We start from the raw sequence: 22,998 nt of genomic DNA, 5'->3' as shown, positions 1-22,998 counted from the left end.
TCATGTGGGCAAAATAAATTCCTATTGTGTATAAGGATCTACTGGTAATTTATCTAAAATGGATGATGTTATTGACAAGAAAGATTAGGATTTTTTTTTTATATTTCAGCCTTTTCGGGATAAAATTTGCTTTCCTTGAAGGGGGATATCCTAATTTAGTTGTTGAAGATTGTAATGTATTATGATCTCATTTTCATTCCAGCTCATTAGTAGTTAAATACCCAAAGTGCCTTATCTCCCAGGTCAAGCCCCCTTTCTAGCCTTCCTGTTTAAGATCAACACTTTTTTACTGTAAATTTATTTAATATTAATACATTTCAATGCAAGTCAATATAGTAAAAGAGAGAAACAAAGTTGATCAGATTATGACAGGTCATTAATTTGCATACAGCCCATTTGTTATTATCACTGTTTCTGATTCATAAAGTCATGCATAAACTTCAAATATTCAAGAACATTGTTATTTTTTTGTCTTTTTGTTGTTGATCGTTCTCATCCAATATTATTTACATTGCATTACAAGAAATTAATGTTGAGCAAGTCTCAAAATTGAGACCAGTTTGTTGGATTAAAGTGCTGTGGGAATCCCAGATGGCATTCCAATATTCAATCAATTTTCAGAGTTTTGCATAGTGAATTATTTAATTGACCATAATGCTTTAGGTAAGTTTAAAGTTTAACATAACCATATCTGTGATTGTGTATGAAATAAGTCTTTTATATTCTATCATGGTACTCTGACACTAATTGCAGAGGGATGTGTTGGAACTGTAGAAAAACAAACAATTGTGAAATGTGTCATTTGAAATGATAGGAGCAAGTGGGAAGATAAGCTGTTCTTAATGGAAATCTGTTAAAAATCTGTGTTGAACTAGGAATCATGTTGTTTTTATGGGAGAACATTGCCAGTCTGTGAGACTTAGAGTTCTTCATCTGATTGTAGAGAGATGTGTTGGAAGTGTATAAAGAACCAACAAGCTTGGAATGCAATGTCATATTTGAAATGAAAGGAACAAGCTGTAAGAAGAGCTGTTAATGGTAGACTTCTTTTGAATGTCTTTGTTGAATCCGAGAAACAAAGTTTGTTTTTTTTAATAAAAAAATGGGGCCTGAAAAGTCCTTACTTGTAAGGGACTTTGATCTCTGGCTGGTAGCAAATTTGTCAGTAAATGGAGGTCTTGAAAATGTACAGCATGAATTTACATAAAATAAAGTTTGAATGTAATTTTGTCTGAAAATGGTCTCTTTCGTCTGAAGATAGAAGGATCGCAATGGGTTAGTTTGAATGGAATAAAGAAGGGATGAGGTACAGGGCAGTGGCCAGTCCAGGGAGGGGCACATCCGGCCATGCCCCCTCTTTTTTTTTTCATTTTTAATGTACATTTGCTGTTTTTACCCAAGTGAGGACCTTTTGGGGGCGGCTTGTCAATTTTTTTGTGGACGACTTTCAATCTCTGGTGAACTGTAAACTTTTTTTTTTGCATGCCCAATTTTCATGAAATGGAATTGAGTCGGTGATAGCTAAATTGTCAGTGAAAATGAAATTAGTCAGTGAAAATCACAATGGTACAGGGTGTAGTGAAAGGGAGAGAGGGACAGAGAAAGGGAACGAGGGGTATAGAAAGGAAGTGAGTGACAGAAAAGAGGGAGTTAGTGACAGAGAAAGGGAGTTAGGGACAGAGAAAAGGAGTAAGGGACAGAGGGAGGGGCAGAGAAATGGAGTGAGGGGCAGAGAAATGGAGTGAGGTGCAGAAAAATGGAGTGAGGGGAAGAGAAATGGAGTGTGTGGCAGAAAAAGGAATTGAGGACAAAAGAGAGGGAGTTGGTGAGAAAGGGAGTTAGCGAGATCGGTAGGAGAGAGGGAGGAGCAGAAAAATAGAGTGAAGACAGTGAAAAGGAGTGAGAGACAGAGAGGGGAGAGGTACAATAATTAGAGAGAGATGGAAAAGCATGGAAGAAAGAAGGTTAAGGGCATTACAAGCAAAGTGAATGGGAGTATCCAAGAAAGTGTCAAGTTGCTATTTAAAAAAGAAAAACGATTATTTTGAAATGAAAAGGGAAGATTTTGAATAATTGGCATATATGACAAAAAAATGATATCAGGAGTAAGTGCAAATTGCAGTCTTCTGAAGAAAAAAATAATTTCAAGCTAGTGTAGGCCCCGGCTGTAGGCCTACTTTATTCTTGGGTTAATATCGCCAGGATTAATGGGTGTTGGAGTCAAGACGGGATCTCTTTTTTTATATAATGATATACTTATTGATTGGAAAATATGAAAGTTAAAGAAAATGATTGATGGCAATAATTGGATTCTAATCTGAACTAATAATTGATAAGAAGAGGCGGTCAAAGGCGGAAGCACCCCCTTGGCGGGCCCCTTTTAGTGTGCCCTCATCTGGAAGAGAGAAAGTCCCTTTTTCAGAGTAACCTTAATCAGATAAGGGGGTTGGGTAATCCCTATTCGACCTTTTGGGGGCTCTTTCTTGACAGCGCCCCATATTATTATTTAACAAAAAATATTAATTAATATAATCTTACAAGTATATCAAGAGAATTACTACATTTACAGTACACGATCAACCTCAATTTACGAAAATTAGACACTGCGCCCTCTACGATCTCTAATACTGAATACTTAGTATTTACGAGAATTGCTCACGAATTTCTCACAGCATCAGCAGCTGGGTGTCGATAATAATAAATTCCACTTTTATTTATTAATTCGACTTTAGATTACGTGACAATCGCCATCGAATCTCAGACTGCCATCCTTCGTCACTTCGAAATATTTACATTAGCAGCAAACTGGGTAGAGTAATGATGATATGATGGAATTTACTTGTAACTAACGGTAACACAGGACGCGATGCCGTGAGTGACCAGTGCAGCCAGTTCAGGTACCGGGACCGCTCAGGCCAGGCCCGTGGTAGAGCGAGGTTCCGTCGTCTAGCCAACGCACCGCTTCAGCTCCGGTATGCATGATTGTGTGCAATACGAAAAGAGAGAGGGGGAGGAGGGGGGACTGATGCGGTAACCAGGAGGCTTTGAGATTAAAAATCATTTGCTACAAAAGCAACACCAAATCTGGCCGATCCATTTCTTGATAAATTCAAATCTAATATTACGTTAGGCCAGGCATTTTTACAAAAAAGTGTTAATAATATCAAAATCTGACTTTCATTTTATAAAATGCTAATTGCTATTCTTTTAACTTATTAGGTGGTCTGTCATTTATGACAGATCACCTCTTAATTTCGTCAGAATTTTTTTATTTTTATTCTTTTTAATGGCAAGGTTTTTGTCGCCAAGTTATCTCGAGTTTGACAAAATTAATTTCATTGAAGTTTATATCATACATAGGGTCTCTTATGGAAACGTCAAAATTTGCTTTTTGATGTCATCAGGTCATGATGACGTCATCTAGGCGCCATTTTGTAAAATCACATTATCAATCATATTTCCATTATCAATTATCAAAAATTGACAATATTTACATCACTTCAACTTCAGGTCAAGGGTCATCAGGTCATGTCATCAGAGGTCACCTGGAGGTCATGTGCGCGCGCGTGCGCGTGCGTCAAAATTTCAAAATGCTCAAAATCACTTTTTTACCAAAGTAGAGTACGTTTTAGGTCATTTTAAGCATTTCAAAAATTTGCGCGCGCGCACGTATGTGCGCGCGTTTTCCGCGCGTAACGCCTTAACAAAACTCAGAAACACCGTTTTTTTTACATCATTGCATTGATAATATAATTCTGAGCAATTTGATACCGAATTTAGCTCTCTACGACCATTAATGACGAAATTAACACCCGTTAAAGTCTGCAGCACGTGTGCGCGCGAGCTCTCACTATAGGCCATATATGGGCAAAAACATGCCTATTAAAAATTCACTGTAACTCTTTAAATAGTCCGTTGACCCCCAATTTTTTTTTCATATATCGATAGAGTATGAGTTGTAGATTTGATTTCATGTCACCATTGTCCCTAAATTATATCGTGACGTCATCAAAATGGCGCCTAAACTAAAAATTTCATTTTTTCAAAAATGACGTCATCAAATTTATGCAAATTTGGTTGTAACTTCTCGAATATAGATCGTTTTTCGCCCAGATTTCGATATGTTGTAGTTTAGAATGTACTCTTTCTCCTTAGTTAACATAAATATTCGTTTTGAGAATTGCATCATTGCGTAAAACAGCGATGAAAAGAGGCATGTCATTTTTCCTCATTTTGCGTGTAATCTCTATGGGACATGACTTTTTCTCAAAACCAGATTCGACATTCCTCTATTTCGTGAGCCATATCTCCATTTTTTCATGTCAGTTTTCTTTAAGCTTTTAGTATGTTGTAGCTGAGATTCTAAGCTCTCGCAGGTGTGCCCTTCATTTTTTGATCAGATGCCGGGATCATGCCCGTATTTCACTTGCAAAATTGGACTTGTAATTCTCAAAATTGCTTACGTGTATTCTCTATGGGGAATATCGTGGCTTTGACTGCTTTCTTAAGGGCGCGGGTTCGAGTCCTGGGGTGAACAAGATGAATTTTTTTTTCACTTTTTTTTCTTTTTGCCACTTCTTACATGATCCTTTATGATAATTTAAAGGTATAAAAGTTTAAATTTAGCAAGATAAAACAGATTATAATTACTTTTTTTCATATCACATGTATTTTGCGTGTAATCTCTATGGGACATGACCTTTTCTCATAACTAGATTCTACATTCCTCTATTTCGTGAGCCATATCTCCATTTTTTCTTGTCAGTTTTCTTTAAGCTTTTAGTATGTTGTAGCTGAGATTCTAAGCTTTCGCAAGTGTGCCCACCATTTTTTGATCAGATGCCAGGATCATGCCCGTATTTCGCTTGCAAAATTGGAATTGTAATTCTCAAATTTGCTTACGTGTAATCTCTATGGGGAATATGCTAGCTCAATGGATAACGCATTTGACGTGTTCGTCCGTATTGCTGACGTGTAGGTCCGTGTTGCTGACGTGGTGGTCCGTGTAGCTGACGTGTAGGTCCGTGTTGCTGACGTATTGGTCCGTGTTGACGACGTGCTCTGCCGGCATGATCCGTGTAGATCCGTGTGAAGCTGCCGTGTTGATGCCGTGTTCACAGTCATCTGGGGCAAAACTATCCCGGACCTCACGGATCATGCCGGCATTGCCGTGTTGATCCGTGAGGTATAATCATCTATCTTGTATGTATCTGTTTGAAGATGTATGTCTGACGATTGTCATCACCACATCAATAATCACATTTAGTAATGGTCAAAACTTATTCTTAGGATGTCTACGATCAAGATTATCAATGACATCTAAATGATTTATTTCATACATCAGCCGACACTGAATGACAAATCATGACAGACCACCTAATTCGTCCGCATGACGAATTAAATTCTAGTATTATTATTAGGTCTCTTGACAGGAAAAATTGCTGATGTTAATATGCCTCTGTTAATATCATGGAAAGCTGAAGTGAAGGTAGTATGGTCATGATGGTAGTGGATTGTATTACCGAACACTTCATGAATTTGATCATATCAAACACATTATTCCAATAAAATTCACCAAACTTTCACCATAAATACACAAATACCTACAAAATATAAACATGCAGAAATTTTGCCGAAATTGTTTTTCATTTTTACGACATCAGCTTCCAATCGGACCCCTCTTCGCAAGTGAAATATTTTGGTCACTTGAAAAGGTATCGTATTACCGAACGTGTGTTTTCTATGGGAAAAGTTGGGAAAACAACAAAGTCACTGATGAGCTATTTTGACCATATTTTATTGTTTTGAGGATATAAAGACTTCGAAATTGTGTTTTTGATAATTTTTCATCATTTTTCTATTTAAGTTCCCTTTGGAAGGAAGTTGCAAAGGTTTGAGCGTATTTGATTATTTTCTGACGCATATGATGTGCGCGTTCGGTAATACAAGGCCGGTCAGTAATACAATCACTCACTATACTAAGTGAAGGCAATTGCTCAATTTCAGTTGGCCGATCATGTCCACTCAACTGGACTATCGAAACACGCAGCTTGGTTTAGTGACCGGCCCAATTGGAAATGGCTGCAAAATTGTTTCCAAGACGATGGCCAATATGAGAGCGAGCTAACTATCATGAACCAGACCCCATAAGCAGATTTTACTCTCTGTTTCTGTAAACAAAAATTTGGGCTTGAATTTCACATAGAAAAGTTATGAAAGTCAGATATTGATAATCATTTTGTAAAATCATGCAGAACGATAAATATGTATTTTATAAGCTTAAGTTTACATATTGCAGGATGGAAGTGGGTTTACCTGCCAGACCTTGTGTACATAGATCTACAGATATTTTTTGAATTTGATTCAAACAAGTGTTGGGCGTCTCGATTGGCTAGGAACCTTCGGTTAGCAAATAATTTCAAAGGAGAATGAACCTTGAGAACTTAGCTTGCATGTAAACATTGAAAATAGGAACAAAAACAAATATAACTTTGAGAAAACTTGACTAAATAAACTTAAAAGTTATAAGCGTTTGAATGAATAATTGAATATGGTCACCAATGATCTAGAAATCCTATTGACAATGCGACCAGCATGCGTGATATCACACTTGTAGATCCCTAATTCATTCTTATATATGGCCTACAATACATGTACATGTAGGCCTATATTTTACCTAAATTGTCACTTTAATCAATCTAATAAGGGTGCCCTTTTTCTATGGGAGGATCGAGGTTTCAAAAAATATATTTCTCTGTTCTCATCCCTCCGCCTGGTTCGGAGATCGTCGGGTCCAACCCGCATGTGACGTATATGTATCTTGATGACTGAATATTAGTGACTCATCGGGCCAGGAGAGCACTGGAACGGCTATTATGGATTTTTGTGATATATATCAAAGTCGCTTTTAATAGCTTGGCATTGATATCCAGGGGGAGCTTTGAGTCAAAGGCAATAAGAACATCTTGGGTGAAATTGAAATTGTAGTTTACAGCTGGTTTGTCAGAAGAATGCTCCAGATACCATCGATGATCCTGTAATATCTCCTTGATTTTGAGTATGAAATTATCTCTAATATGCTTTAGAAAGATGCAAGATGATGGACAAAGAGTCTATACTATCAATAGAAAGAGCAAACAGAAGTTTATGGGTGTAATTTCAGTGTAGTACAAAATGGAGAATTGTACCTGATGGACATCACAAATATTGGTCATATTGCCAATAGGAGGATATCCATAAAATCACTGATTTCGACATTTGAAATGCTTTCTTATTGTTTTACCAATGGTTCTCAAACTTTCATTGATCTTATTCTTTGATTTTTCTGCTTTCCTGCAAACTTGTTCCAAGGGTTTCATTCTCCTTTAACTTTCCAAATGGCCCTATCAAATTGTGCTGAAGTGGAGATTATCTAACAAAAACAAATTTTGTTAACATTCCACCAAAGCTGAATTTGATTTGCATAGTTACACTTATCCAATTATGACAAAGACACAAATTTATTACAAAAATATCAAATTTCAGTTCAATACAATTCAATACTGACAACCAGAGACTTGTGAGATTAAAAAAAAACAAAACAATGGTGTCATGTCCCATGTCTGCACACCCATCCATTTATTTGTGGGTTTTAATGAGAAAGGTGCACATATTTTATTTTTTTAATTTTTTGTTCCTCGGAATTATAGAACTATTTCTAGATGAGACCTTTCAGAGATCTGTCCACTTAAAAGATGTCTCTAGAGGAAAACGGTAAGATGGACAGTAGCACGGGGGCACATCGGATCCACCCAGCGTCCGACGGCCAAGTACAGTAAGCTGACCAATAGCCTCCGTGTGCTGACCACTGGCTCAATGCAATGCTCTATGTTCTGTGGAGGAAAAGGCTGTAAATATGACAATCCTTCCAAGTGGAGCGAGGATCAGATGGCTATCAAAGGACTTTTTTCTCATTGGTATGTGGTATAGCATCCCTCCATTTAACATCCTATCCAAGGGACAGAGTGTTTTCCACTGTAACGCAGCCTGCATCCAAATATGAGACTCCAAAAACTGAAATGATTTATGATTTGCTGTGATTTTGGTAATATATGCTGGACAGAAGATATGGATTTCAACTTAATATTGTCATCCTGTGTTTAATCTTTGAGTGAGAAGTCCCAGATTCAATAAAACAAAATGCTTTCCACTGTCTGCAGGGACTGATGATTAAGGAAATTATTGTCAACATGGTGCCTGATCAAATTAAATCTAGCTTGCATTGTAAAGTCCAGTTCTATAGTCTAGCAGCCCAAATGCATATGTCGTAGTCATACTTTCTGAGGTTAATCCCGCAACTTCTAAAAAGTTTAATAAATATTGTCGCTTGTAAATGTTAACTTTGAGATGTTTAGTGTGTCCACATGACTTGATGTCCAAGTTATGCGAATCCTCCCAAAGTATAATTTCTGTTTTCAAAAGTTGGCATCTCTGTATCTTAAATGATTAGATGCTGTTTTGAAGCTAAATTTCTTTTGATTTATATAGGGTGACCAAGAGGATTCTTGCCATGTCCAGACCATCAACGGACGCTGTCAAAAAATATGATATCATTGGACAATTCAAGGAGTAAGTGATAAATTGTAGCTCTATGCACATATGTATCAGCACTGTTAGGAAATCAAACAATCATTAAATAAAGTTTGTACTATGATATTCATTTTTTGTTGTTGTTTTATCCAGTATTTGGTGACGTAATCATATGGGTTAAATGGATTTTTGTTCTGAAATGGTACACATATTTAATTAGATATGAAAAATTAACATGCATTGTAATTTATATAATGTATGCAATATTTTATCTGCTTTATTAGTATGTCTGATGCATGTAATAATATCCTTGTTCTTTGGAAGTGCATATGACCATTATATTATATTGTACAATGCCTACTTAGCTTGTTGTACGCAAGCAAATGGGAGGCTGAAAATTTGTACTACACAGAAGGATGTACCATCCAAAATGTACCGTTGCACGGCTTTAGGAGATGACGTCAGTACAATTTAATTCATTGCGCTCAGTAATTTGTACCGTTGCACACAAGACCTACCATCCAAAATGTACCGTTGCACGGCTTTAGGAGGTGACGTCACAATACGATTCAATTCATTGCGCTCAGTAAAATGAAGGTGCAATATGCGTATAAGCCTGCTGGCTAAATGCGCAATGCTGCCCAAGGTCATGTGCGCTTGTGGGATTTTTCTTTTTGCTTTAAATTTTTGCTCCCTTTTCATAGTTTACTGCAGGGAAAAACTCTTGTTTTTCCTTCATATTTTCACTAAATTCCGGGGTGTTGTACAACACAAATAGCGAATATTTTTATTTGTGCAATGGTGCAAGATTTTGCATTTGGTGAAAGAAAAAGATGCTCTATTCAACTCGGCTAATGGCTTCTTGAATAGAGCATCCTTCTTTCACCTCATGCGAAATCTCGCACCATCGCACTCATGCCTATTCGCTATTTGTATATTGTGGTATGCACTATAAAGAACTGTGTTGTTGTTGTTATCATTGTCATCACCACCACCACCATCATCACCACCACTATCATCATCATCATCATCATCACCACCACCACCACCATCATCATCATCACCACTACCACCATCATCATCACCATCATCATCATCACCATCATCATCATCACCACTATCATCATCACCATCATATTCACCACCACCACCATCATTATCACCACCACCACCATCATTATCACCATCATCACCATCATCATCACCATCATATTCACCACCACCACCACCATCATCACCATCATTATCACCTTCATCATCATCACCATCATCATCACCATCATTACACCATCATCATCATCACCACCATCATCATCACCATCATCACCATCATCATCACCATCATCACCATCATCATCATCACCACCATCATCATCATCTTCTCATGCTTCCACAATTTTCCCAAATCTTGTATGTCCACAATATATTTGCTGTTCAGTGTGGCATGAGCAAATAACTATCCAAATGATCATATGGTAAGAAATTGATTTGATGATCTGCTTTTATGTCCCCCTATTAAACAGGCATGGAATAAAAGCAGTAATAAATCTTCAGACACCCGGAGAGCATGCTCATTGTGGACTAGGCTTGGAGCCAGGAGGGTTCTCCTACGATCAAGAACAATTCATGGATAATGATAGTAAAGATCTATTGTTTTTTTCCCTAGCTCCTCCCAATATTATATTACCATGCATATTGCTAGGTAATTAGATCCTTTACCTTTAATCCAATTTAAATCAATTCAATTTGCTGATTCATTCAAATTTTAATAGGTTAAAAACAACATATGTACATCTACATGCATTGCAAATAATTAAGAGTGCATGAAATATTACAAAATAACACCATATTGTATATAAAAAAAACATATTGCCTTGTTAATATATTATCATGAAAGAGAACTTGAAAAATAGCCACAAGCCTTTTGAGAATAACTTCTCAAGAAAGAAATTATGATGTATATTACACATGCATATCTAATTTATCAAAGTAACACGGAATAACTCATGTTATAAACAAACAGACGATTAATAACTTTGTCTAAAATTTAAATCACTGATGTAGCTGGTATTTTGAATTGAATCAATGTTAATTTAATTTATTTCCAAATCGAACTGATATACAATCATTTTTGTAGCATAATACAGAGTATTTGACAATTGGAGTTAAAAAAAAATAGCATCATGCTAGTCAAGGATAGCACAAGTCATGTTGGCTAAATTAAACTGACAGTTACTGAGCATTGATAATTATTATCAATTCTACTTTTGATACATAAGTTCTCTTTTAATTACTCTGCTGCAAGTCTACAGTGAAGTAAAAAAGAGTTTGTGGTGAAGGATTGAGTAAAAGAAATACTAGTAACCAGTTGTCTCACGATGTATCAAACATTTGATACATGGTGAAACAACTGGTTATTTTTTCTAAGAGTTGCTGACAAACAAAATGGCATGGCTGTGCCCCTGCACCAGGATTACAATGTTAACGAGCCTATATATTTCAAGCAAGAAACTTGGTTGAATAAAGGTTCGGAAATATGTGCAGATCTAGACAAGGAAATATAGGTCTTAAATCGTTCAACATGGTTGATGTTCATAGGCTTGGTGACACTGATTTTGTTTTATTTTATCAGCCCACCGGTCCTTGACAAAAATCAAGTGTGGTTACCGGTCGAAAAGCAACTGTAATTACTATACTAGCCTGTAGCTTAGTAATATTATTCAATTCCTTTGGAAGTGCATATAGACATTATATCATAATGTGATATGTGTAATACCCAGAAATATGTAATTCTTCTAAGAGAAAAGGGTACTTCATACAATTTGTACAGACAGCTTTGGTATTACTTTATTGGTTTAATATACCATGCATTATACGATTGATGTATTTTTGGTTTTCAGTTTTCTTCTACAATTTTGGATGGGACGACTACGGGGTCAAGTCTTTGACCTTCATACTGGACATGGTCAAAGTAATGACCTTTGCAATAAAGGAAGGAAAGGTATGTCATTCTTGTTATTCCTTGATGTTGTGAGTGGCTGTGATTTGTCAAGGAATAAATATGAACGAGGGTTGTATGACATGACAAAAATACTGACAATTTTGAGACATTAAAACTTGAATTGGGTTTAAAATCCATTGCCTTCTGTAAAGGGTAGTGTGTGTGGCCTAGTGGTTAAAGCACATGACTCATGGGCCCGTATTCTGAAGTCAGGTTTAACTTAAGCCCGGATTTAAAGTTGTAGTTTAAATATGGAAAGCCAATTGTCACATAAATCACTAACAGTAGAGATATCATATTTCAGCTCATTTGGCTCTCAAATCATTTATAATCATCTAGGAAGTATAAATAGATGATTGTCTTCACCATCGATGAATCAGGAAAGAGCACAGTAAACATAAGGAACATACAACTTAATAAAAAATTTTGATACTTTTGGCTTCCCATACTTAAACCACAACTTTAGACCTGAGTTTAAGTTAAACCTGACTTCAGAATACGGGCCATGATCTTGATTTTGTGACTGTAGATTCCAACTCTGCAGCTTTCTTCTCTTTCATTATAAAAATGCCTGATATTAATTTCTGTCATCTATGAGGTCTGACTGATAACTTAAAATGTTAACTATACTGTGTGAGTAAAAACAAAAATGACACCTCACAAAACCCCAATTTTAGAAGAAAAAAAATCTCATGAACGCATAATCATTATATATGGCTGGAAAGAGTATCTTCTCCCATATAATTTGTTTATTAAATAATTGTCTAAATTACTGAAAAAAAAGTGTTATGAAATAATTTTTCCTTACATTGGGGATTTGTGAGGTGTCAATTTTTTTTACTCACACAGTATCATTTTGCAAAGATCCTATGGGAGTTTACCGTAACATATTTCAAACAATTTAGGTCTTGATACCTGTTAGACAGAAAATCTACCTTGAAATGGTAAAACCCAGATGCTTCCCTCCCATATATGTCTCTCTTACCATATCTGAAAACTTTGAAAAATGCTGCTGAGCTTTTTAAACTACTCCTATCTGAACAAGGCTTTACCTGTAAGAACCTAGAAGCAGTCCACTTTTATGTACCGTAATTATATCAATTATCATTTTGTTTTAATGTCGTAGGTTGCTGTTCATTGCCATGCTGGCCTTGGTAGGACGGGAGTATTGATTGCATGTTATCTGATATATGCCAAGAGATTTGATGGAGACCATGCTATTCATTTTGTGAGAGAAAAAAGGTGAGAATTTGAGACTTCATTTATTTTTATGTTACATATTGATTAATTTATATATATTTCAAATTAACCTTTAATAGTTAACAAGGGGGTCCCTCTTGGCAAAATTTGAAACTACGCCTCCCTGCGAATGTTTTGGACTGCGTTTTCATAATTAATGACTTAAATATGTGAACATTAAATTTTTTTATTTACTACAACAGTCTTGTTGTTTACATCCAGCACTATATATGTGCACATACAAATTTTCCTGGGGTTACATGTTGGGCAGCCCTTTCCTCTCATTGAAATTACACCGCTTCAAGTTCAAGGATATATCAAGCTAATTGCTGCCAATGAAAGCCATTGATAAGAACCTTTATCAGACACTCTCCATGTAGAATATTTCATTATGGCTCTATTACTTTGCCTACTCTTATGATAATTCGCTCATAATCAGCTAAAGCATGGTGTTTCCAAGCAACCTTGTATTGTAAATGGATTGTGTAAAACAGGTACATGCAGTTCTGCTGCACATACATTGTGATTGTCTTAGGATTGTGTATTATACTTGGGAACTAGTCCAAAAGGTTAGAAGAAAGTCTAATGCTCTCGACTCCAAAGGAATACTCTACAATTATTTTTTAATGCAGATGTTTGGATGGAGGACAATTCTTTCACATATGATTCCCACATGCACATTCTTTGAGAGCACAGCTCTCCCAGACAAGAGCTTATCAGAGGGCAAGTCAGTCTCCTTGGAGAAAACCATACCCAAATTATTATCCAAATGATAATCACAAAACGTATTACTTAAAAACTATGACTCGTTAGCATTCCAAAGCTTCCCAAATTTATCTTTCTATGGTGGTGCCGCAAGAAAATATTTGCAATCAATTGCAAATTTCAGTTGCAAATTTACATAAGAAAGATAAATTTTTGAATAAAACAAAGCAATATATTCATGTTGATGTAGGAAGCAGAACAGTGATCAAAAGTAAATTTGCAATTAATTGCAAGACTTATTGACTTTGGGATGTAAATTGACTTGCAATCAATTTCAAGATTCTTGTAGCACATGTATGACCAGGCTTCACTGAACTCCATTGATTTAAGTAAAAGTGGTTCCGGTCATGACTTACAGTATGCATCAAAATTTTATATGCATGGAGAATTGCTGGTTGTTCAAACCAAAGAATATGACCTTGGGTGACAATTTGTGAGTTTCATTTTACATGCGCGCAAGTTGCACCCCTTTTTGCGACAGCACTTCTTCATTTCAATCCAAAGGGATTGGTCAAGGTTTCAAGCTACACTGACAGCCTCCTTCAATCTTGAAGATAATCTTGAAGATTCTTGCAGTATTGTAGTACCGGGGACCGGCAGGTGCAATACACCGGGTGAACACCCTACTTTTTGAAATAATTTGAATAGTGTATTGGTTTTAACGTGCATTTTAACGAGACCAACATTTGCGTCCTTTCTGATGGACGGAGTGTTTTCCAACTGCATTCACACCTGCACAGAATAAAGTGGTGAGGCACGCTTACACACAACGCTATAGCATCAGATTTTTTTGTTAGACGCGTTTCGGCATGAGCGGGACTCGAACCCCTCACGTTGAGATCTACGATCTTATCCGAAACATGCGCTCTAACCGACTGAGCTACGCTGCCTCAACAACAGTAGCTCTATACAAATGTAGAAATCACAATGTTTCTATTCATATAAAAGTGATCAAAAACCTAATTTGTATACTGCAATTTTGCTGTTATCTCACTACTTATTCTACTGATAAATCATTCTTCCCTGTGCATGGGGTTTATCATTCACTTAATATTTCTTGCATTGTTCATTTCTTGCTCTTGATGTGAGCTACATATATCAACATTGAAAGAAAAAAAAGAAAGGAAACTTAAGGCCACCGCACACCTTACGACCCGACTGGTCGGCAACTGGCTTGCGACTGAGTGAGGGGAGATGTGACGTCACAGCTCTTGTCAGCTTGAGCGTCGCAGACCGGTCAGAGACAAGTCGCAAGGAAAATCGTAAGGATTTGACATGTTGAATCCTTATGACTGGATCGCAAGCTAAATCCAACTTCCAGTCAATCAGAAAGCAGAGTTGCATGACGCGTATATGATAAACAACGCGCATACGCAGTAGTAAGCGCACTTTCTCAGTTGCTATGCCAAAAAGCAAAAAGCGCATGCGTGAGTCGCAGATCGGATCGCAAGGTGTGCGGTGTCAAGGCTACGTTATGACTACGTTACGATTCATCTCCCCTCACTCAGTCGCAAGCCAGTCACAGGCCAGTCGGGTCGTAAGGTGTGCGGTAGCCTTTAGTCCTTCCCTGATGATACACACAGGTGGTGCATTTATTTATGAAATGCACGAATGGGGAATTTGGGTTACAACCAGAAAAATAAGACATAATTTACAAAATAGAATGTTTTCTTCATCTTTCCAGGCCAGGTTCGATTCAGACGAAGGGTCAAGTGGAATGCTGTCAACAATTTGCTCAGTTTCTCATTCCTCTTCGAGTTGTATTTTCATCATGGTAAGTACTAATGGTACTAATGTCAAAGTTAATGCTTACAGTCACACCCACAAAACTGATTCCAAATCAACCATCGGTATGTCATTAGATTAATAATAATATAGGATATTTGTATAGCGCACATATCCACCTTGTTACGTGCTGGGGACGCTCCTATGTCACCTTGGCTAAGCTTGGCATCCGATTCTGGTACTCACAGCTTTTTGAGGAATTACTTCCTGCCGGTACCCATTTAGCTCACCTTGGTCGAGTGCAGCACATTTTGGAATCGATTTCTTGCTGAATGAAATTATGCCATGGCTTGGATTAGAACCCATGACCCTCAGTTTCAAAGTCCGGAGACTAATCCACTGGGCCCCAATGCTGTGACTGACATATTGGATGCGAAGAATCTTTCCAAAGTCTCTGCTCTTTATTAACAAGGATCAAAACCGTGGCATTTGTTTACACAATTTATTAGTGAATTGATTGCACTTTGCAATCAATCGCAAAAAAAGATCAGCCCTAAGATATGTGTTTTTAGTATTCACTTTCAGAATGAGTCAAAATTATCCCATTGCTTACCATTAGTTACCATTTTCCTTTTTCCCCTTTAGGATAAGAACAGATAATGTATAGTGTTACAATTTTCTTGATGCCTTTGATTAGGCAACTTGATATTGGTGTCTTATACATTTAGGGATTACTTACCGGTACTGCGCTTTAATTTACAAAGTATTTTGGATCGAATGTGTACGAGATTGTAATGTAATTTAAACCCATGTTTTAGTGCCATTTCAAGTCGTCAGTCAGTCAAATGGTACTTTCCACTGAATAAATGTGTTATTTATTTGCCTTATGATATGAAGATTAATATTGATATCATAGTCCATGCACATTTCCAAACTACAAGTATATATATTGTCACATCTGGGGGGTGTTTCATGAAGCTGTTCGTAAGTGCCAGAGTTGTGCGTAAGTGCCCTGAGTTGTGCGTAAGTGCCCAGAGTTGTGCGTAAGTACTCCGAGTTGTGCGTAAGGTTGTGCGTAAAGTCGTGCGTAAAGATACGAACAACTCGGTCCGTTTCATAAAGGTTTGAGTTGTGCGTAAGTCCAAAAAGTCATGCGTAACTTTACGATAGGTTTGGGCTGTTCTTAACTTCAAGAGGTTGTTCGTAAAGTTGTGCGTAAGTGCAGTCATAGTCATAGCAACAAAATGGCTGCAAGAAGGAGGAGGGTTTTCCTGCCAAGAGAGGATCCATTTGATGGCCTGGATGACAGGAAAATCAAGAAAGCTTATCGGTTTACGAGGAATGGGATCCTGCACATTGTAGACATCATAAGGGCAGACTTGGAGCACAGAACTCATCGAAATAGAGCATTGCCAGTGCTACTCCAAGTCTGCATTGCTCTAATGTACTATGCTGGGGGCACGTTGCTGTACCAAATTGCACGTGCCCACAAAGTCAGCAATGCTTCCGTGAGTAGGTGTATTCGGAACGTGACGTTGGCACTCGTTCGACGAAGAAGCGAGGTAGGCAGTGACCTTTTTTGACAATATTAAATTTTAAAATATACTAGCAGTTTGTGTTTTTAATCATGGGCAAAATAGAGCCAAATTCAGTTCATACATTACTGCTAATGACAATTTAACTAAGTTAGAATCTTACTAGATACCTTTGTATTTAATCAAATCATATTGACATTAATTATTCATTTAAATAGGGGCCTACTAACTTATTCCTAGATCTAAGGCCATGTCCATACCCTCCTGAGCTGATGCCATTGCTCAATATTCCAAAACATAGATATTCTAGGTGTGGGCCAAACGTAAAATATTTACACGTCTACGATAGCGGGCCGATAGACTAGGCTTAAACTCGAGCTCTGACTGAGCTGAGCCGATCGTCTCCGTCATCCCGGCACCGCCGCCTTGGGCTGGCGGAAGGGTACGTTCCCTATCGACAGTCCCACCTGCTAGAAAAGAAGTTAGAATAAAATACGAGTTCGACATGGGCTAGATCTCAGTGATGTTGAGAAGTATTTAAAACTTTAATTCACATTTTATTTCCGATACAGTTCATCAAATTCCCTACCGGAGCTGAGGCTGATCGGGTGAAGAATGATTTCTTCGTGATAGCAGGTTTCCCGAGTGTTTTGGGAGCTGTGGATTGCACGCACGTCGGCTTGAATTCTGCAGTTCTCGTGGAAAACGAGGCAATTTACGTGAACAGAAAGTTTCGGCACTCCATAAATGTGCAGATGGTTTGCGACGCAAAATACGTCATTACCAACGTCGTCGCAAGGTACTACTATTATTAATTTTACCATTGTTAATATTTTCATCACATTATTATAATTATCATTGAAAATTAATGAATGATAATTACAATAATGATAAAAATAGTAATAATGATAATAATAATAATAAAAATGATAATAATAATAATAATAACAATAATGATAATAATAATAATAATAATGATGATGATAATTTAGTAGTAGTATTTGAAGTATATAGCAGTGATTACTAAATATTTTTTTGTCATATATCATCATTAATGATTATTAATGTTATTATTTAAATCAATATTACACTATAGTTGTTCAAACGGTTAACGGCACAGGGTGGCTGGTGTGTCAGCTATATTGAGAGCGTGCAAACGGAAATGTGGCCCACTTTATTCTAAAAAAAATTATCATCTAACACTTTGTAAACATGCATTTTCTGTCATATAAACCCAACCCATCATATTTGTATTTAGGATTGACGACCCTTCCCCCCCCCCCCCCCATAAAAATTGGTTTGTTCCCTTGGCTTACACGAAGATGAAGCATATTCTTCTACTAGTACAATAGCCAACTTCAAACAGTGTTATAAATAATAGTCCTTCATAGGGTCCTTATAGGCCTGTGACCCTACTTGCGATTACATCTTTCAGGTACTGTTGAAATACCTATTTAAAGGTCAAGACAACCCTAGCTTGAATTGAATCATCAGAAAAAAATTAAACAAGCATAATGAAAATTAACATCAAAATCAAAGTGTTAAATGAGAATGTTATGAAATTTAAAAATTTTCACAAAACAATTATACAACTTAGTGAGATATGTTTCTCACTCTCTATATCTCTTTTTTTTAAAGTTTTAAATATTTTACATTAAAGACCAATCTGACTGAACCATAAAAAGTATCAAAGAAAATGCTAATGTTCAGGGGGTTCAGAGAGGTATAAAACTTTGTTTTACAGGACAACTTTGATCAGAGAAAATAAAAATATTTCATATCTCATATAATAAAAAAGAAATAGCGAGTGGTTGGCATATCAGTTCCCTAACTTGCATACCGACCAGAATGTGCATTTCTTTTTAGCAGGATTTTGTGGTTTCCCCCTCAGTATACCTACTCCCCCTGGGGCAGTAATTAAGATATTACCCAGGTAGTATTTTTTTCATTTCCTCATGAAAGAAAAATATAATTTGAAGTTAAATTATTGAAAAAAAAATTAACCATGTTGTATATTGGAGTATTTAACATGGTTTTAATTACAACATGGCTAAAAAGATTTTTTTCTGAATTACTTACTTTTTAAACTTTTGAAAATTCATAAATTTCTTGTTTGTCCGATATACTGTTCACACTTTCCCATATCAATTTGTCTCATTTTTCTTTTTCTTCTACAACTTTTTTTATTTGTGTTGGATTCCCCTTGAAGCGAGTCTATTGTGCATTTGAATTTATCCAAAGCCTATCAAGTGATTTATGTTTCCAAGAAATAAAAGTTGAATAAAAAAAGTAGATATTAAAGAAAGAATGAATATCTTGAGCGGATTTTTAATCTATGCATTATGTCTGGTAAAAAAAATGCATGCTATATTACATTCATACTGAAGAGGCAACCACAATATATGTTCATGAAGGAGTATGCTACTTTGTCATTTGCAGATGGCCCGGATCAGTCCATGATGCACGAATCCTTAACATGAGCCACCTTGGAGAGTTTCTGCAAAACAGAAGGGAAAGTGGTTATCTCTTGGGAGACAGTGGCTACCCCCTAAGACGATGGATTCAAACCCCATTTGGTCAAGACAAAGATGACACACCTGCGAAGAAAGCCTATAACAGGTATGTGGAATGTTATCAAGTAACCAATTTATCATGCATGATCGCCATTTATATATAAAATAAATTGACAAGTTTCTTGTAAAAGGATATCAACTTCCCAGCTAGATAACCATCCTAACAGTAATAAGTATAGAACTACCCTTATAGGCTTGCCTGAATTCAGCTATTCAAATATGTGAGAATTTTTAAAGGGGAATTCAGCCCTGGTCATAAAATGTTATTGTTTCAAAGGAAAATGATAAATAAAACAGAGTTGTGAATGTTTGAAAGAAATCGGACAAGCAATGAGGAAATTAAGGCTGCTTTGAAATTGAAATCCGTTTTGTATATTTCAACTGCCAACCATGGGCAATTAAATTATGAAAAGGGGAAGGACTTCTTTCACATAGGCCATGTTATCAGGAATTTGTGATTTTCGCCAATCAAGTACCAATTCCCCTAGGGTACGTAGTAATCTAAATAGAACGTATATTGCTCAATGTTTTCATGAAAGAAAAATATATTTAAGTAAAACATTTTTCCAAAGAAATTACATTATAACTAATGGACTTATCGGCTTATCGGAGTACAGAGGAGAGTATTCATTGCATTAATGACATCATAATATATGCGGCCAATTTGAAGTCTACATGGATATAGTGAATACAATATATATTTCTTATTGTTAGTCTGATATCAACTTGTCTGATTTTTCTTCTAAATGCAAGTTATTATTTGGATTTGGCTCCCCTTTAAGTGTTTAAATGTCTTTATGAAATGTTTATCTTTATTTATTGAAATGCAGGGCACATGCACGGACACGACTTTTGATTGAAATGACGTTTGGACAGCTGAAAAACAAGTTCAGGTGCTTGAAGGGGCATGGGATGCAGATGGAACCAAGGAGAGTCTGTGATGTTGTTGTTGCATGTGCAGTCTTGTACAACATAGCTAAGTTATTAAATGAACCACCAGACGAAGAAGAAGAAGCGGATCAACAGCCTGAAAATGAAGAGGGAAGAAATGATGAAGTCAATGTGGAAGAAAATGATGATCATGAGTACCAGGTTGGCCAGATGGTACAAATGGATATTGTTAATGATTTCTTTACATAGTCTAATTCATATATATTTCTTTCAGACCAAGACCTGACCCAAACGTAAAATTGACAAATCATATACCGATTAAAAGCTTATAAACTACTGAATAAACAATGTATCAGTAATTTTTTTTCACCACCGAGCAGTTGAATATTTTGCTTTAGAATAGCTCTAATTATTGTGCTTTTCATCGGCCTAAAAATTGTGAAGTAATGTTGTGATTAGGTTTGTACACATAAAAACTGAAATATTGTCAGTGCCTTTTCCTCTCCAAATGAAGGTGAATATATAAATCTGGAAATTAAAAAAAATCAACAATTTTTTCTGTGTAAAAACCTTTGTAATCCTAACACTCCTGACACCACATGATTCAAACTGTTAAAAAAATCAATAAAGTCTTTTTAGGCAATATACTCTGCTGTCTAGCAGTGAATATCAGACTTACAACATTGCACTATGTAATTCCCACTTGTAAATTTAACTTCAATCTTGGTCTTTAAGTTATGTGTTCAGGTACATTGCAGACTCTCTTTGGTACCTTTGATTAATGTAGAAAGTTGATAACATAATCCCAATTGTAATTGAGGGTTGGCGGTTGGGGAATATAATTAGTCTCATTGAATGCATTACATACTTTTTATCAATATCATAGCATAATATCAATCACTAAGGGTTGGTCATTATTATTACTCCAGTAACACTTTCATTTTCTAGATGTGATTTAATTGCAAATGTCATCTATTGCTTACCGTGAATTATGTAATCCATTACTTTTGTGATATTATTTTGAACCCATATGATGTTTAACTGATAGCTATTTATTGAATAAAGAAGTATGAGCATTGTGACAGCAACTTTTAATGACAGTTTCATGTCACCATATTGAAATAAACAGCTTCCCTATTTCAGTATATAATGAACAAAGGTTTAGAAAAGCAACTCTTGAAAATTGAAGCACTTTATTATTCATGTCAGACTATTTATTGACAATTGAATAATTCATCACGGTATAACTATTTTCATCTTAAACACAAATAAACAAATGTATTCTCATAGACATAAAGAAGAATATGTACATTAAGTAAAATTACCAAGTAAAAAGTATATTTTTTTAAATAATTGTATATAACTATATTCTATATACATTATGTAAAATGAATTGCCAACAGATTTAATAAATTAAAAGCACTGTATCATAAGTAATGAAATTATTGAATATATCTATAATTGATCTGTATATAGTTATATAAAGTTGATATTAATAAATACAATGTAATTTAAGAATTTAAATTGCACAGAGTTTCTCTCTTTTGTTAAAGTGTGTGAATACTTTTTCAAAATTTTATATTTACAGGAATTAATATTCAAAATGCATCTTTTATTCAAAACCTTTCATGACAAAAAGATGTAGATATGAATAATGTAAAAGTAGCCCCCTTCCTCTTTATTCAACTGAAAATTGTTACATTGAAAAAAAATTATCTTACAATGTGTTCTCACTCATGTATGACTTGATTGAGCAATTGTTATTGTTTTTCTTCAAAATATTAGCCTAAATGGTACTGCTGCAAAATTATTTGCATGAAATCAATTCATCTAAATGTTTATGTACTTAGAAAAGGGGGAGAGTTACTTTTTCGTTATGTGTGAAAAGAGTAAGTCCATGTCAATTCACCAGAAATGTTCATGTTGCATTATGAATGGAACCTGTAAAGTTTTCATTATTTGAGGGCCCTGGAGATTTATCTTAATGGATACATAAACATTCTTATTTAGACCATATGTGACCCGCCACCTAAAGATCAACAAAAGTCGTCATTGAAGGTGCTCTTTTAATAGCAAAAATAATATTTGGTCTTCAAAATGAAAAAAAAAAGTTAATTGGAAAGGGTAAATCTTCTTCATACTGTCAAAGGCTGAAGATTTGAAGTTGACTAGAAAACAAGATACAAAATTCTATCTAACACAAGTTTTAGCAGAGTGTGCACATCTCATGCTTGAGTGAACCACAAACTTCAAACCTTATTTTCTCCATATTTTTTGAAGCTCTCGCTTAATTTCATCTGCTTTCAATCAAGTACTTGTAACAATTATTCTTGATCAATTTTGACAAGTTATATATCATATCAAAGTTTAGGCTATGCTTTTCAATCTCAATGAAAACATCAAAATTTATTCTGGGAGACTTGTTGATTTTGGGTGGCTGGTCAAATATAATATTTATAGATCTAGAATTTCAAGTATTTGACCATCCTTCTAGCTGATAAATTTAATGAAATTTAAATGACAATTAGCAATTTTGTTCATGAATGAAACTATATACACCCTATGCTCAAATCACAATTCTTTATTGTTAACTTCTTCTTTGTAAACTGAAACAAACATAATATTGTCTGGTATATTATGCCTATTGTTAATTGATTCTTGGGGATTAACAGTTGGAGAAATTGCAAATTTTAATATTCAC

The 22,998-nt window shown here is 35.7% G+C and overlaps 1 protein-coding gene across 1 annotated transcript in view; it reads left to right on the top strand.

Moving 5' to 3' along the window:
- The first annotated feature begins 2,664 nt into the window (after positions 1 to 2,664).
- LOC121411874 (protein tyrosine phosphatase domain-containing protein 1-like) overlaps positions 2,665 to 22,998 on the top strand; it is a 37,766-nt gene continuing 17,432 nt past the window's right edge. Inside the window, 7 exon segments of the mRNA XM_041604757.1 lie at positions 2,665 to 2,897; positions 7,689 to 7,955; positions 8,527 to 8,607; positions 10,092 to 10,207; positions 11,469 to 11,569; positions 12,696 to 12,811; positions 15,258 to 15,347. Coding sequence (XP_041460691.1) covers positions 7,855 to 7,955; positions 8,527 to 8,607; positions 10,092 to 10,207; positions 11,469 to 11,569; positions 12,696 to 12,811; positions 15,258 to 15,347 — 605 coding nt within the window. The 5' untranslated portion in view covers positions 2,665 to 2,897; positions 7,689 to 7,854.

This window comes from Lytechinus variegatus, chromosome 3 (genome assembly GCF_018143015.1).
Source record: "Lytechinus variegatus isolate NC3 chromosome 3, Lvar_3.0, whole genome shotgun sequence".
In the NCBI taxonomy this organism is placed as follows: Eukaryota; Metazoa; Echinodermata; class Echinoidea; order Temnopleuroida; family Toxopneustidae; genus Lytechinus; species Lytechinus variegatus.
This window is presented reverse-complemented; position numbering and strand designations above follow the sequence as displayed.